The sequence below is a fragment of the Carcharhinus amblyrhynchos genome, chromosome 4, assembly GCF_965287045.1.
Source record: "Carcharhinus amblyrhynchos chromosome 4, sCarAmb.v2.hapA, whole genome shotgun sequence".
Lineage (NCBI taxonomy): Eukaryota > Metazoa > Chordata > Chondrichthyes > Carcharhiniformes > Carcharhinidae > Carcharhinus > Carcharhinus amblyrhynchos.
The window spans coordinates 71,838,139-71,854,340 of record NC_137327.1 but is presented as its reverse complement, the minus strand read 5'-3'; the positions used below and the strand labels follow the sequence as shown (position 1 = coordinate 71,854,340).

Genomic DNA, 16,202 nt, shown 5'->3' with positions numbered 1-16,202 from the left:
TTGCCTGCATTTGGCCCATATCTTTCTAAACCTTTCCTACCCATGTACCTGTCTGACTGTCTTTTAAATATTGTAATTGTTCTGGCCTCTACCATCTCCTCTGGCAACTCATTCTCAAATGCGCCACCTGCTGTGTGAAAAAGTTGCCTCTCGGGTCCCTTTCAAATCTTTTCCTGCCCAACTTAAATTTATGCCCTCTAGTTTTGGATTCCCCTTCCCTGGGGAAAAGACCATGGCTATTCATCATTTCTATGCCCCTCATGATGTTATAAACCTCTACAACTCAGAAAGGACAGTAGGACTAGGGGGCACAGCCTCAAGATAAAGGGGGGGGGGCGGTTTAGAATGGAGTTGAGGAGGAACTTCTTCACTCAAAGGGTGGTGAATCTCTGGAATTCTCTGCCCGTTGAAGTGGTGGAGGCTGCCTCGCTAAATATTTTTAAGACGCGGGTTGATGGGTTTTTGATAAGAGAGGGGATTAAGGGTTATGGGGAGAGGGCGGGAAAGTGGAACTGAGCCACGACAGATCAGCCATGATCTTATTGAATGGTGGGGCAGGCTCGAAGGGCTAGATGGCCTACTCCTGCTCCTATTTCTTATGTTCTTGTAACGTCGCTACTTATCTTCGTACACTTCAGGGAAAAAGTCCCAGCCTATCGAGACTCTCCTTGTAATTCAAACATTCCAGTTTTCATCAATCAATGTCCAAGCACACAAACATCAAGCAGAGACTGCTAAAAAGTGATAAACTTTGCTCACCTCCCCTTGGGCTCCTTCCAATCACCCGAGAGAATTTCCAGAGTATATTTATCCTAAGGCTATGGGATTTTCCTCTGTTTCTGTGTTCCTCCATGGCTATAGGGATGGGCATGATTTAGAGATGCCGGCGTTGGACTGGGATAAGCACAATAAGTCTCACAACACCAGCTTAAAGTCCAACAGGTTTATTTGACAGTACAAGTCACAAGCTTTCGGAGCACTGCCTTTTCATCAGGTGAGTGGGAGTTGTGTTCACAAACAGGGCATATATAGACACAAACTTAAGTTACAAGATAATGGTTGGAATGCGAGTCTTTACAGGTAATCAAGTCTTAAAGTTTCAGACAATGTGAGTGAAAAGAGGGTTAAGCGCAGGCTAAAGAGATGTGTATTGTCTCCAGCCAGGACAGTTAGTGAGATTTTCAAGCCCAGGCAAGTCATGGGGGGTAGGGGGGTGGTTACAGATAGTGTGACATGAACCCAAGATCCCAGCTGTGGCCGTCCTCATGTGTGCGGAACTTGCTATCAGTTTCTGCTTAGCGATTCTGCATTGTCACATGTGGTGAAGGCCACCTTGGAGAACGCTTACCCGAAGATCAGAAGCTAAATGCCCTGACTGCTGAAAGTGTTCCCCACCAGGAAGGGAACACTCCTGCCTGGTGATTGTCGAGCGGTGTTCATTCATCTGTTGTCATAGCACTGCATGATCTCCTCAATGTATCCTGCCTTGGACATCCTTTCCTGCAGCGTATCAGGTAGACAACAGTAGCCGAATTGCAAGACTATGTACCATGTACCTGGTGGATGCTGTTCTCACATGAGATGATGGCATCCATGTCGATGATCTGGCACGTCTTGCAGAGGTTGCTGTGGCAGGGTTGTGTGGTGTCATGGTTACTGTTCTCCTGAAGACTGGGTAGTTTGCTGCAGACAATGGTCTGCTTGAGGTTGCGCAGTTGTTTGAAGGCAAGAAGTGGGGGTGTGGGGATGGCCTTGGCAAAATGTTCGTCTTCATCAATGACATGTTGAAGATTCCAGAGAAGATATCGTAGCTTCTCTGCTCCAGGGGAGTACTGGACAACGAAGGGTACTCTGCCGTGGCCTGTGATTGTCTTCTGAGGAGGTTGGTGCGGTTTCTTGCTGTGGCACATCGGAACTGTCGATCGCTGAGTCGAATGCCATATCCTATTCTCATGAGGGCATCTTTCAGCTGGTGTAGAGTGCCGGCACTCTACACCAGCATCCCCTACGACGATGGCATTCTTGCAACTGCCTCAGTACTCAGCTCCGACAACTGCCGATCTCCAGATGCAATTCTACAACTCATCCGCTTCATCCTGGACCACAACGTCTTCACGTTCAACAACCAGTTCTTCATCCAGACACATGGAACAGCCATGGGGACAAAATCTGCACCTCAATATGCCAACATCTTCATGCACAAGTTCGAACAAGGTCTCTTCACCGCACAGGACTTTAAACCGATGCTATATACTAGAAACATCAATGACATTTTCTTGGACTCATGGTGAACAATCAATGAAACAGCTACATGATCCCACCATCAGACTCACCATGGACCACTCTACGGAATCGGTTGCATTCTTGGACACATGCATCTCCATCAAGGACGGTCACCTCAGCACTTCACTGTACCACAAGCCCATGGATAACCTCACGATGCTCCAGTTCTCCAGCTTCCACCCTAAATATGTTGAAGAAGCCATTCCCTATGGACAAGCCCTCCATATACACAGGATCTGCCCAGATCAGGAGGATCACAACAGACACCTCCAAGCGCTGAAAGGTGCCTTCATAAGAACAGGATATGGCACTCGACTCATCGACTGACAGTTCCGAAGCGCCACAGCGAAAAGCCACACCAACCTCCTCAGAAGACAAACACGGGACACGGTGGACAGAGTACCATTCTTTGTCCAGTACTTCCCTGGAGTGGAGAAGTATGATATCTTCTCCAGGGCCTTCAACATGTCATCGATGAAAACAAACATCTCACCAAGACCATCTCCGCACCCCCACTTCTTGCCTTCAAACAACCGCACAATCTCAAACAGACCATTGTCTGCAGCAAACTACCCAGCCTTCAGGAGAACAGTGACCACAACACCATATAACCCTACCACAGCAACCTCTGCAAGATGTGCCGGATCATCGACATGGATGCCATCATTCCACCAGGTACACAGTACATACTCATGCAACGCAGCCAACATTGTCTACCTGATAAGCTGCAGGAAAGGATGTCCCAAGGCATAGTATGTTGGGAAGTTTATGCAGACACTACGACAACAGATGAACAAACACTGCTTGACAACAACAGATGAACAAACACTGCTTGACAATCGCCAGACAGGACTGCTCTCTTCCTGTTGGGGGACACTTCAGCAGTCAGAGCATTTGGCCTCTGATCTTCGGGTAAGCGTTCTCCAAGGCGGCCTTCACAACACACAACGCAGAATCGCTGAGCAGAGACTGATAGCCAAGTTCTGCACACACGAGGATGGCCTCAACTGAGATCTTGGGTTCATGTCACATTATCTGTAACCTCCAAGACTTGCCCGGGCTTGCAAAATCTCACTAACTGTCCTGGCTGGAGACAATATACATCTCTTTAACCTGTGCTTAACCCTCTCTCCACTCACATTGTCTGCAGCTGTAAAGACTCGCATTCCAACCATTATCTTGTAAATTGAGTTTGTGTATATATGCCGTGTTTGTGAACACAACTCCCACTCACCTGATGAAAGGGCAGTGGTCCAAAAGTTTGTGTCTTGTGCTACCAAATAAACCCGTTGGACTTTAACCTGGTGTTGTGAGACCTCTTACTATAGGGATGGGGTCAGAGATCAGAGAGGGGGATGATGGCATGGGTCAGGGAAGTAAGAGGCTACAGTCATCTTGAAGCGCTAGGTTTTGATGGACCAGCTGGGCATTCCCTGCCTCTAGATTTCATTCACTGACACCACATTGGAAATCAGCACTCGGAATACTTTGCTAAGCGGAACATGACATACCTTCCGAGATGGTTTTAGCAATATGAAGGAAACACATCAGGAGACTCCTGGCTTCGTACTGATCCAGCTTGCTGTATTGGGAAATGCTGCTTTCAGTTGAGCTCCGTCTTTGGTGACTCTAAGAAACGTGTTCAGAAACAAATGAAAAGAGGATAAAATTCAGAAAACAACAACATTCAGGCCTGTTTTGTTACAATGCACTGGGCATCATCCAGGATAAATCTGCAGTGGCTCACATAAAGCAATTTTGGCAACATTTGGAAAAAAAAAATCATTTTTACGGGATGGACCAGCATTTATTGCCTGTCCCTAACTGTCCTCCATTTCAGAGGAAGACTTGAGAGTGAATCACATTGCTGTGGGTCTGGAGTCACATGTAGGCCAGACTATTAAATCATTTTTTGTTTAGCTTCAACTCATCATCAAGAAGCTCAGAATACGATTATTAAATCGAGTACCAATTGGCACTGAACTCAAAGAACCTTGCAGCACAGGAGGTGGCTATTTGGCCCATGTACCTGTGCTAGCTCTTTGAAAGAATTCTCCAATCAATCATTCTGCTATCACATCAATTGTATATTGGATATATACAGTCAGCCAAGGGAGGAGGATCTCATCTGTTGAACTTTGGATAGATTTGAACCTGGAGCCCACAAATAACTGTAGATTGTGCAGCACAGGGGAAGGCACTTACATACGAACGTATGAATTCAGAGCAGGAGTAGGCCACTCAGCCCCTCGAGCCTGCTCCACCATTTAATAAGATCATAGATGACCTAACTGTAACCGTGACTCTACATTTCTGCCTTCCTCCCAGCAACGATAACTTTTCACCCCCTGGCTTATCCAGAAAGCTTCTCACTTGGTTCCTTGTTCCTGCATCAGGCCTTTGCTAGAATAATTCAGAACTAATTAATTACCCCACTCTCTTCACTACACCAATTGGACTGCTTCCAATCTTGTGCCAACTTTGAAAAGGTGACCAAAGAGGTGGATAAGGGTAAGGCAGTTGACATGGTGTATGTGGATTTTAGCAAAGCTTTTGATAAGGTTCCCCATGGTAAACTACTGCAGAAAATACGGATGCATGGGATCGAGGGTGATTTAGCAGTTTAGATCAGGAATTGACTAGCTGATAGAAGACAGAGGGTGGTGGTTGATGGGAAATATTCAACCTAGAGTTCAGTTACTAGTGGTGTACCGCAGGGATCTGCTTTGGGGCCACTGCTGTTTGTCATTTTTATAAATGACCTAGATGAGGGTGTAGAAGGATGGGTTAGTAAATTTGCACTAAAGTCGAAGGAGTTGTAGACAGTCAGGATGGATGTTACAGTTTGCAGAGGAACATAGATAAGCTGAAGAGTTGGGCTGAGAAGTGACAAATGGAGTTTAATGCGGAAAAGTGTGAGGTGATACACTTTGGAAAGAGTAACAGGATTACAGAATATAGGGCTAATGGAAGGACTCTCGGTAGCGTCAATGAGCAGAGAGATCTCGGTGTATATGTGCATAGATCCCTGAAAGTTGGCACCCAGGTTGATAAGGTTGTTAAGAAGGCGTACAGTGCGTTAGCTTTTATTGGTAGAGGGATTGAATTTTGGAGCCATGAGATCATGTTGCAACAGTACAAAACTCAGGTGCGGCCGCACTTGGAGTATTGCGTACAGTTCTGGTCGCTGCGTTATAAGAAAGATGTGGAAGCATTGGAAAGGGTGCAGAGGAGATTTACCAGGATGTTGCCTGGTATGGTGGGAAGGTCTAATGAGGAAAGGCTGAGGGACTTGAGGTTGTTTTCATTAGAGAGAAGAAGGTTAAGAGGTGACCTAATTGAGGCATACAAGATGATCAGAGGATTAGATAGGGTGGACAGTGAGAGCCTTTTTCCTCGGATGGTGATGGCTAACATGAGGGGACGTAGCTTTAAATTGAGGGGTGATAATTATAGGACGGATGTCAGAGGTAGGTTCTTTACTCAGAGGGTAGTAAGGGCGTGGAATGCCCTGCCTGCAGCAGTTGTGGACTCGCCAACTTTGAGGGCGTTCAAATGGTCAGTGGATAGGCATATGAATAATATTGGAATAGTTTAGGTTAGAGGGTCATTAGATTCGTTCCACTGGTCGGTGCAACATCGAGGGCCAAAGGGCCTGTACTGTGCTGTAATGTTCTATGTTCTAACTCCCACTATCCTGTTTTAACCAAATTCCAATGACTCCCAGATCCCCTGAGATATTATTTCCTTGCACTATTTTTCAAATTGGTCTGAAGTCCCTTGCCTTGGTTTCCAGTGTATGCAGACAAATATAAGATGTGACACACACACAATTAAACTTTTGAGATCAGAAGTAGATGTAAAATATTAAATGTCATAAAAGAGTTGAAATAGTTTCTATTACATAGTCCACAGAATGCCGTCTTTCATCAGCCCTCTCAGCTGGGTATGTGTTAAATTCAAGGCTCAAGGAATTTTTGGAATCATCTCGTTTCAGTCCTGGAATACAAGATGTACCATAACCTGTGGATACAAAAAAGAAGGGGTTTGCCAGCACTGTTTTATCAATCCTTTTTTTTACTGTTTATTGAGGGGACGTGGGCATCGCTGGCTGAGTCAGCATTTATTGCCTATCCCTAATTACATTTCAACTGGATGGCTTGCTAGGCCACTTCAGAGGCAGTCAACCACACTGGTGTCACATACAGGCCAGACCAGGTAAAGTTGTCAGATTTCCTTCCCTAAAGGGCATTAGTAAAAGGGCGTTTTTACAATGGTTCAACAATAGTTTCATGGTCATCATTTGACTTTTAATTCCAGATTTTGCCCTGGTAGGATTCGAGCCCAGGTCCCCAGGGCATGACCCTGGCTCTCTGAGTTACAAGTCTTGTGACAATATCACTATGCCACTGCCTCACCATATAAGTGAGCTAGATTCAGAAAACCAATGGAAGGCATCAAATTTGCAGCTGATACCACCAACCTACTGGGTAAAGTGGAACAAGAGGAGACAGCTTAGAAATTACCAAATGAGTTGGAAAAGTTTATTAAGTGGCCAAAACATCATTACAATGACATATCAGAAACTTGATGCAGGTGAGTGGAAAACACTGCACAGAGGAAAGAAAAATAAAGTGACATGCGTTCCATAGCTGGTGCTGAAACAACTAAAAATGAAACTAAAAGAGGCTTTATAGATTAACATTCCAAAATGTATAGTGCAGCAATTAACAAGGTCAATGGAACATGCTCAATCAGGAGAATAGATGTCAATGGAGTCATAGTCAAACTGCACTAAGACCGCATCTTGACAACTCTATCCAATTCTCGTTACCAAGGCAGGTATTCAAAAAAAAACCTGCATTTATATAGCAGGTGTGGTAAAGTGTACCAAGGTGCTGCGTGAGAGCATTAACCAACAAAATTTGACATTGAGCTATATATGAAGATATGATGGAAGATAACTAAAAGCTTGGCCACTGAGGCCCAAAGTTCTGGAATTCCCACCCTAAACTGCAGCATCTCTGTGGCTCTACCTTTGCACTTAAAAGAGGAGATGGAAACAGGGAGATGAAGAAGTTTAGGGTGGGAATTCCAGAACTTGTGGTCTTAGCAGCTGAAGATACAGCTGTCAGAGGTGGAGGATTAAAATTCGAGGATGTGCAAGAGGTTAAAATCAGATATCCCAGAGAGTTGTGGGGCTGGAAGAAATTAGAGAGACAGGGAACCCATGGAGAGATTCAAAAATGTGACAGGAGCACGGCGATAATGTTATTAGGCCAGCAGCTCTAGGGTGATTAGTTCACAGCAGCTGGAGGATTTGAGAAATCAAATTCAATTAAATAATAATTTGTCCAGTGATATCAGTCTACTTTTAAGCCAGGAAGACGTGGGCTCTAACTCTATAGTGGGTTTTGAACACAAAATCTAGGCTGACACTTTAGTTCTCAGGAGGTTCCTTCTGGCTGGATCTTTCAGATCAGATTTTAAACCAAATTCTCATTTGACTTCTTAGACGAACATAAAAGGTTTCATGGCACCATTTCAAAGAAGATTAGGGAAGTTCTTCCCAGTGTCTTGGTCAATATGTTTCCCTCATCCAACAATTAGAAACCAGATCATCTGGCCTCACTTCCTATTGCTGTGTATGGGGTCAGTTGGCTGCTGGGTTTCCTGCATTACAATAATAGCGACATTTCCAAAGGGCCTCAGGAGCTGGAAGATGTTTTGGAGCATCCTGGGGTTTGGAATGGTGCTATATAAATGCTTTTCATTTCTCTTTGTGAACACATTTGTTGCACGCGACGAGACAGGTTCAACAATGGTTTGCCATATTAAATGATACCGCTGATTATTTATAACACTCTTACATCTATGGAAAATTTACTGTCATAAAACTATCATATTTTTCTACTTTTTTGAAGAACCAAATAAAAAAGAAGTTTTACCAGAAAGGGTTTCCTTGTCGATAAAGCTGCCTGACTTGTGTGGGGTTGAAGTGCCACTTGTTGGTGAGAAGTTAAATGCTAGGTCATCACGAACACTCTGTTTTTTTAAAAGGAACCAAGAAATTATTTATCATGGATTCTCAACATGTGCTGCTAACATACAAAATTTGTGCACAGAATTCACAATTGTAGAGTAATACAGCACAGCAGAGGCCTTTCAGCCCATCGTGAAAGAACTATCCTATTCATCCTGCTTCTCTTCTCTCCCCTTAACCTTTGAATTATTTTCCCAATTCCCTTTGGAAAGTTGAATTGAACCTGCTTCCATTGACTTTCCAGGCAGTGCATTTCCCAACTACTGCAACTCATTCTATAAAATAAATTATTCTCATTTCTCCTGGTTTCTTTACCAATTAACTTAACCAGAAGATTAGATTTATCCAAACATCCTGACAATTGACAACATTTTTAAATGGGTTATTGACTCTTAGCAAAGTCTTTTTGAAATGAAGGTGGTGAATAGTGAGATGGTCAGCTGCTGAACACCAAATGATGATAACCAGACGTCACTGAGGCTATCATTGGTATTTACCAGAGACAATTATTCTTTAACTTTCGAAAACCATCACTCTCAGAATGTGTCTCTCACTGGAAAGGTTGGCATTTATTGCTCGCGCCTCATTGGCTTGTAAAGATGGCAGTGAGTGACCTTCTTGATTCATTGCAGCCCTTTGGTGTTCAACATCGAAGATGCTAACTGTAGAAATTTGGTACTTGAAATATACGTGTGAAGCCCCACAGAACGTAAAGCGAATCAGCAGACCCTCTATGGCGGTGTTCATCGTGAGAGGTATTGGATGCGCTGTTTTACTCAAATGCTGCATTGTAAAATGGGTTCAGGAACAGGCCAATCAGCCTGTCAATCTTGTTCTGTTACTCAATTAAGTCACCTATAACTTAACTCCACTTATTCACCTTTGCTCCCTAAGCCTTTCTTAACAGAAATTTGTCAATCTCAGTGTCCATTTGACCCTTAATCTCATTGACTTTTTGAAGGAGTCAGGTTCAGATTCCCATTCCTCTCTGTGTGAAGAAGAGTTTCTTGACATTACACCTGAAGGACCTGGCAATTTAGCCTTTTGGTCCAGGGTCCCCACTAAAGGAAATCATTTCTTTCTCTTTACCCTATCAAAACCTTTACTCATCTCAATTAGATTACACTGAATCTTCTGCATCCAATAGAATACTAATTTATACAACAGATCATAAATTAACCCCATTCGTTTTGGTATCATTCTGAGGCAGGGTAATATATGCTATTTGCAGTCACATTTACTGCCCCTATCATCGAACAATCTTATGTGGTGTTCTGAGATAGATTTTCAGCATTTTTTTGGTAATGGAATCATGCAATTGAATCTCTTTCACCAGCAAGCTGTCAAGACTAAAGGCAGCAAGAATCGGATTGACAAAGGAGGCCTTCGCTGAAATCCACTGAGATTGGGTACGAACACAAGAGGTCATCACTTAAGGGTGAGGGGGGGGAGGTATAATTTGGAGGTAAGAGGAAGGTTCTTTACGCAGAGAGTTGTGGGGGTCTGGAATGCGCTACCGAGTAGGGTGGTGGAGGCAGGAACGTTGGACTCGTTTAAGATGCAGTTAGATAGGCACATGAGTGAAACGAGAATGGAGGGATATGGTAGGGGCTATTAAATAGGGTTAAACTTCGGGAGACACCGGAAGGGCAGGCTGTATGATTAATATTTTTTGTCGTTATTCCACAGGTGGAGGTCCACCTCGTGTCAAGCGAGGGGCATGCACACGGCGGGTCGTGCGTGGGCTGCTCTTGGAAGTCCAGGAGTGGCCTAGTACTTCATGTCGGTGTGTGTGCTTGATCCTGGACCGATAGACGGGCTTCACAACAGCTCAGTGACTAGCACTGCTAGCTGTGCAGATACATGGATTTGGGCCTGTGTCTGTGGGAGTTTGCGCATTCTCCCTGTGGTTGCGTGGGTTTCCTCCGGGCGCTCCGGTTTCCTCCCACACCCCAAAGATGTGCTCTTAGGCTAATTGGTTTCCACCAAATTGACACTATTTCTTCCCTGAATCTGACTGAGTAGGGTCCCATTCGTAGACATGCAGGGTAGAATAGGTGTAGGGCGATGCGGCGGCGCGGGCTCGTTGGGCCGAAGGGCCTGTTTCCCGTGCTGGGTTGTTCTTTGTTCTTTGTTTATCACTGACTTTAGTAAGGCCAGGTGGGGCAAAGTTCGGAATTTTTGCACACTAGCACACACAAGATAAGAGATGACAATTATGGGGCAAGGTCCAAGCATGCTTTCTTCCACAGGAATGGAAAAGGGTAAGGATGAACTGGAGAAGTTGACAAAACAAATAGAGTTTCTGAATGAGTGGAGAGGAAAGAATCATTTAAAATTGCAAAGAATGAATTCGGGCAATGGTTCCCACCTTTTCCTTTATGTGGACCACTAGATCCCAAATTATTAGGGAATTAGAAAAAGTATGTATATAAAGTTGATTTCATTTACAGTTGGTTCATTAGTCAAAACATTGAATATCAGAGTTGGGATGTCTTGTTGACGTTGTATAAGACATTGGTAAGGCCACATTTGGAATACTGTGTACAGTTCTGGTCACCCTATTATAGAAAGATTATTATTAAACTCAAAGAATGCAGAAAAGACTTACTAGGATGCTACTGCTTTTTGATGGTTTGAGTTATAAGGATGGGCTGGATAAATTGGAACATTTTCCCTGGAGCGCAAGAGATTCATGGGTGATCTTATAGAGGTCTATAAAATAACAAGGGGCATAGATCAGCGAGATAGTCAATATCTTTTCCCAAAGATCGTGGAGCCTACAACTCAGCATAGGTTTAAGGTGAGAGGGAGAAATACAAAAGGGTCCAGAAGGGCAGATTTTTTCACACAGAGTGTGGTGAGTGTCAGGAACAAGCTGCCAGAGACAGTAGTAAAGGTGCTTACGATTTTATCTTTTAAAAAGCATTTAGACAGTTACATGGGTAAGATGGATATAGAGGAATATGGGCCAAACGTGGGCAATTGGGACTAACTTAGTTGTTTAAAAAAAGGGTGGCATGGACAAGTTGAGCCAAAGAACTTGTTTCCATACTCTATGATCTGGAAATGCTTAAGAAATGGCAACTGAGATAGAGCTAATATAATTTGAATAGATACATATTCCAAAAGAAAGAATATAGGATGATACAAATTAAGGAGGAAAAAAATGGGATTAGATTTGAAAAGTTATTGCTGTTGACGCTACTAGGGATAATCAAGTTGGATAGGGTGAGAGTGGGGCACTTCACATTTGCTCTTCCTCATTGCTCCGGTTGTGAAAGGGGATGAAAGTCTCCTATGGTGAAGTGGTTAGTGATGGCCATGGAAAGAGAGCTCATACCACTGTGTGCCAGAACGTTAATCACCCTGTGAATGCTTTTGTTTTTTCTGAGAGTGCGAAGAAAACTTTGCTTTAATACTCAGGAGAATTTGTTTCAATTCGGATCAATGATTCCCTTTACTTTTCAAGTATTCCTCCTACAAACAGAATGCCACTAGACGGCGCCGCAATCCCACTCTGACCCTAGACAACACACTGTGACCCCAGAAGATTACACTATGACTCCTGGTGACCTCATGGCGACTCCAGGTGACCATGAACTGGATACTCACACTGTGGGAGAAGTTCATGCTGGTAGAAGACAGATTCATTCCAATCAGACGCTGTACGTTTTCAAACAACAGTTTCAGCAACGGCAGGTACAGAAGACTTATCCTTGCTTGCGAGTTCTGAAACAAAAGTGCATTTAATTAGCATTTCAGAAAACTTTAACACATCCGGGTAGCGGAGAAAAATTAAAAAGAACTTGCATTTGCCTTTTACACCCTCAGTACATCACCGGCTATTTAATTGCTGAAGTGTTGTCTCTTTCTAAATGTAGGAAACACAATTCAATTTGGATAGCAAGATTCCATAACCAATAATCTGATAAAGACAAAATAATCTGTTTTACTGATGTCAGGTGAACAACAAATGTTGACCAGGACATTGGGAGAATTCTGCTCTTCAGATTATACCAGGAGATCATTCCTGCCTGAGTGGGACTCAGTTCCACAGTTTCTTGTCTTATTCAGAAGGTTGCTCCTGCAACAGTGCTGCACTCTCTGAGTACTGCATCAGAGTGTTAGTCTGCATCTGGAATGGGGTTTGAACCATAACTGAGAGCGAGCTTGCTACCATCCATATCATGGGTGTCAGAGAACTGGGACTGTCTTCATTAACATTATCCACATTTGTGAATGTAGATTGAATTATCTTCTGCTGATTGAGGCTTCCACAGTAACATTAATTTTAAATTGTTTAGGGATTGAATGCAGTGTGTGCGCGCAATGTGTTACAGGGCTATATTACAGTGAGGAGCCAATCACTCACATACACTGGCCACTGTGTGTGTGTGTGTGTGTGTGTGTGTGTGTGTGTGTGTGTGTGTGTGTGTGTGTGTGTGTGTGAGAGAATGCAAATGAATGAATGTGTGTGTGAGAATATGTGTCAGAACGTGTGAGTAAGAGAGTGAGAGAGAGTGAGTAAGACAGTGAGTAAATGTGAGCCTGTGAGGGCGAATACCCTGAGGGTGAGTGAGCTGGATTCCCATGATGCCTTCCTTCTCAGCCCACCCCCACCCAGTGATAGACCTATCCATACACTGGGCTGGGAGAGGGGTCAAGCTCAGGCTGACAGGCAACCCACCTCCCGACCCTCACTTCTATCTGAATTCCATCTACGCTTATAATGGAGTGTGTGTCAGCAGAGGTAAATGCACCGTCTCTGTTTGTCAACCCCAGCTCCCTAGCTCAGGCCTGGTCCCCATTTTCCCCCAGTCGGTTCTCTCCCTAGCTCTGTTTCTTAAGCAAAAAGATTTTCTTGGTGAATTTTGCAGAATTTGAAAACAAGAGTGATTAATAAAATTAACAAGAGCTGAGCAGCAATGTATTGGTTTGGTATTGATCTTTCTAAGTTAATGTTTAATGTTATGTGAAATCTTATGGCAATTTATCATTGGTCCTTGGAATGAAAAAAATATTGAAACGTACACACCCCACAACCACCCTCTCCCCATATGAACAAACCTGCTTTAGATCAACTCCATTCGAGGAGAGCTGAACTCTGTGGAACAGTGTTATCCACTTTTGTTTACATGGAGAAAAGAAAATCTGGCCTGAACTCCTGTTCCTTGTTTACATCTTTTGAACCAGTTTCTAATACATTTTGCTACCTCCTGCTAATTCCATAGGCCTTAATCTGCTGTTTGGAACCTTAGCAAATTCTTTCTGCGATCTTCCTCTGACAAAATTGCTTCTAATCCCCCCCAGTTTATTTCCTGTAATCTGAACTTCATCCTTTTTGTTCATATTTAACTCTAGTTTTCCCTTGATGTTTTTGCCCAGTATCGCATCTTTTCCTTTTATTCATTCTCCTACTCGCAACTGAAATTACAATTGAGGGAGTCTCGCTGCATCAGTAATCCCCAATTATCCACTCTGCGGATTATAAATGGATCTGAATCGCAGTGTCCAAGGCTGTTTTAAGCTGCTGACAGTTTGCTTACATTCCTTACAGAATAGGCAAGTTAGCCACGTGGTTCACACAGATGATGCGGGTAGAAAAGGGGGCATGTGTCAGGAACACGGGAATTCTCACTTGGGCATGGGCAGACACACAGCATGTTAGACCTGCTTAGTATTCTCAATAAATCTTTATTGTTCTTCGTCCCTGGTCGCCAGTTTTTAAAACCCAGTAATTTTTACAGATAATAAGTCGCAAAGAGTTGGATTAACTCACCCTTTTCTTCATGTGAATCAGGAACACCTCTTTCTGAACTGATGAAAGGGAACAGCTTAGCCTCTTTTGGCCAAGCTTCAGGGAGTGTGTAAGTGATGAACCTGGAGTCACATTTGTGAATTCCTTGTTTCCCCTAAATTCAAAATATTCCGGCAGCTCTGATTGGATTCGTCATTTTCGGGAAAGGCTCTCATATCTTTAAGTGGTGCCACTAATATCTGAGTTACTGATGAAAACTAAACTGTGGTCAAAGGAATTCATAAACATGTTCCTGATTCATAGTCTGAATTTGGCATAAAAGGGACATTCACTCTAAATGGAGGTTGGTAGTGTTACATAATTTTAAAGCAATTAGATCAGGCAGGATCCAACACTCCCCTAGATGGGAATGTAAGTACTGTGCTGAGGAATTGTATCTGACTGTTGAGGCTTCTTCTGTATTGGTGACAGATCACCTGATCAAACATGGCCATTGTGTATGATCTCACAGTGTAAGGAGTTTTGAGGGTCCTATCTGAATTCAGTCACTGACCACATGGAATTTGTTTTTGGGTGAAAATGAATCTGAATATCAGTGATTTTGAAGCAGAACATCAGGTGTGGCTCGGGGGAGGGGGGAGCACTCTCCTCTGAGTCAGATGGTTGTAGGTTCAAGTACCACTCCAGGACTTGAGGATGGAATTCCCGGCAGACCCTCCAGTTGTAGCACTGAGGAAATGCTGCCCTGTCACAGGTGCCATTCACTCTTGGCTCTGTTGAGGTTCAATCTGTACAGCTCCCCCAGAACCAGTCCTGATGCTTCAGGAATCTAAATTCTCCACCCCACAACATCTCTCTGGCCACATACTCATCTGCTCTATCCTCCTGTAGGAGTAATACCTCTGGGGGACTATTTTTTGATTCTTTTTTTCCCTAGCCCTGCCGGCGTTACTTCATTCCTCTCTCTGTTTTTGTTATTGGTGCTAACATGGATAACAAACATTAACTTGTCACCCTCCTCTCTCAGGATGCTCGGCAATGACTCAGTGAAATCCTACACTATGGCACCAGGGAGGCAACATACAATTCTAGATCTCCATTCTATCCCCATAATTACTGGCTCTCTCATCAGTATTGCTTTTCTTCGCTTCCCCTATACCTTGTGCCATCCCTGAACCTGTGGACTTGGCTTTGGCTGTACCTTCTGGACATATCACCACCCTTTCCAGTATTAAGAACTGAATACCAGTTAGAATGTGAGATGCATTTCAGAAACTCCTGCATTGCCTGCCTTCTCCTCTCCTGTCCATCAGTCACTCATTCCCCTCTCACTGCATCTCTTAACCTATGGGTGGTAGTCCATGTGCTAAACTGCAGTTGAGCTCCTCCAGCTAATGACACCTCCTGCTCCTGTGGTCTTCCAAGTCTAGGACTTCCCATGTGGCACAGGGTGTGCACTTCACTGCCATGCCTTTATTTATAACATGTCTATCTGAATTTATGACTTGTCCCAGATCTGGATCTCAATAATTAACTCCTTCCCTTGTGTTAATGTTAGGATTGATTTAACCTCCCTCCTGGGTGCCCCAGTTTCCTTACTTCTGGGTTCTCCCACATGCTAGACTCAACTATCATCACTGAAACAACGGATCAGGTCCTTATATCACGTTGTGTTTGTGGGATCTTCCAATGCACAAATTGTCTGTTGTCTGTCACACTTGCTGCATTACGACCACTTTGCCTATAAGGCATTTGAGGGTGTACTGAAGTAGTGAAAGATGCAATATAAATTCAAGTTATTTTTGAAAATGCTTGACCTTCAAAAGATTTGTCCATAATGAACAAACCTTAGTCACCTAACACCAGACAGGTGTCAATTTAACAATAGCATATTATAGAAGGTGTTTCATAATTTACAATTTAGCATGTAGAAATGAAGACTGTCCTAATTAGACATATTATCACACCAATAAACAATGCTAGAAGAAATATCTTTTTATTCCTTCGAGCATTCAGATGTGTTAGATTTTAGTTAATGGTTCTGCAGTGACACTTAGTGATCACAAAGTGCAACTACATCATGACAGTTGATAGCAAAATTATGGAATCCCTACA

At 43.5% G+C, this 16,202-nt stretch overlaps 1 protein-coding gene across 2 annotated transcripts in view; it reads right to left on the bottom strand.

Moving 5' to 3' along the window:
* LOC145342110 (dedicator of cytokinesis protein 11-like) overlaps positions 1-16,202 on the bottom strand; it is a 269,092-nt gene that overhangs the window by 93,616 nt on the left and 159,274 nt on the right. For both annotated transcript variants that reach the window (XM_080187331.1, XM_080187332.1), the window contains exons 32-35: positions 11,942-12,058; positions 8,232-8,328; positions 6,188-6,306; positions 3,795-3,912 (exon numbers count right to left, since the gene is read on the bottom strand). In XM_080187331.1, coding sequence (XP_080043457.1) covers positions 3,795-3,912; positions 6,188-6,306; positions 8,232-8,328; positions 11,942-12,058 — 451 coding nt within the window. The remainder of the gene's footprint in view (positions 1-3,794; positions 3,913-6,187; positions 6,307-8,231; positions 8,329-11,941; positions 12,059-16,202) is intronic.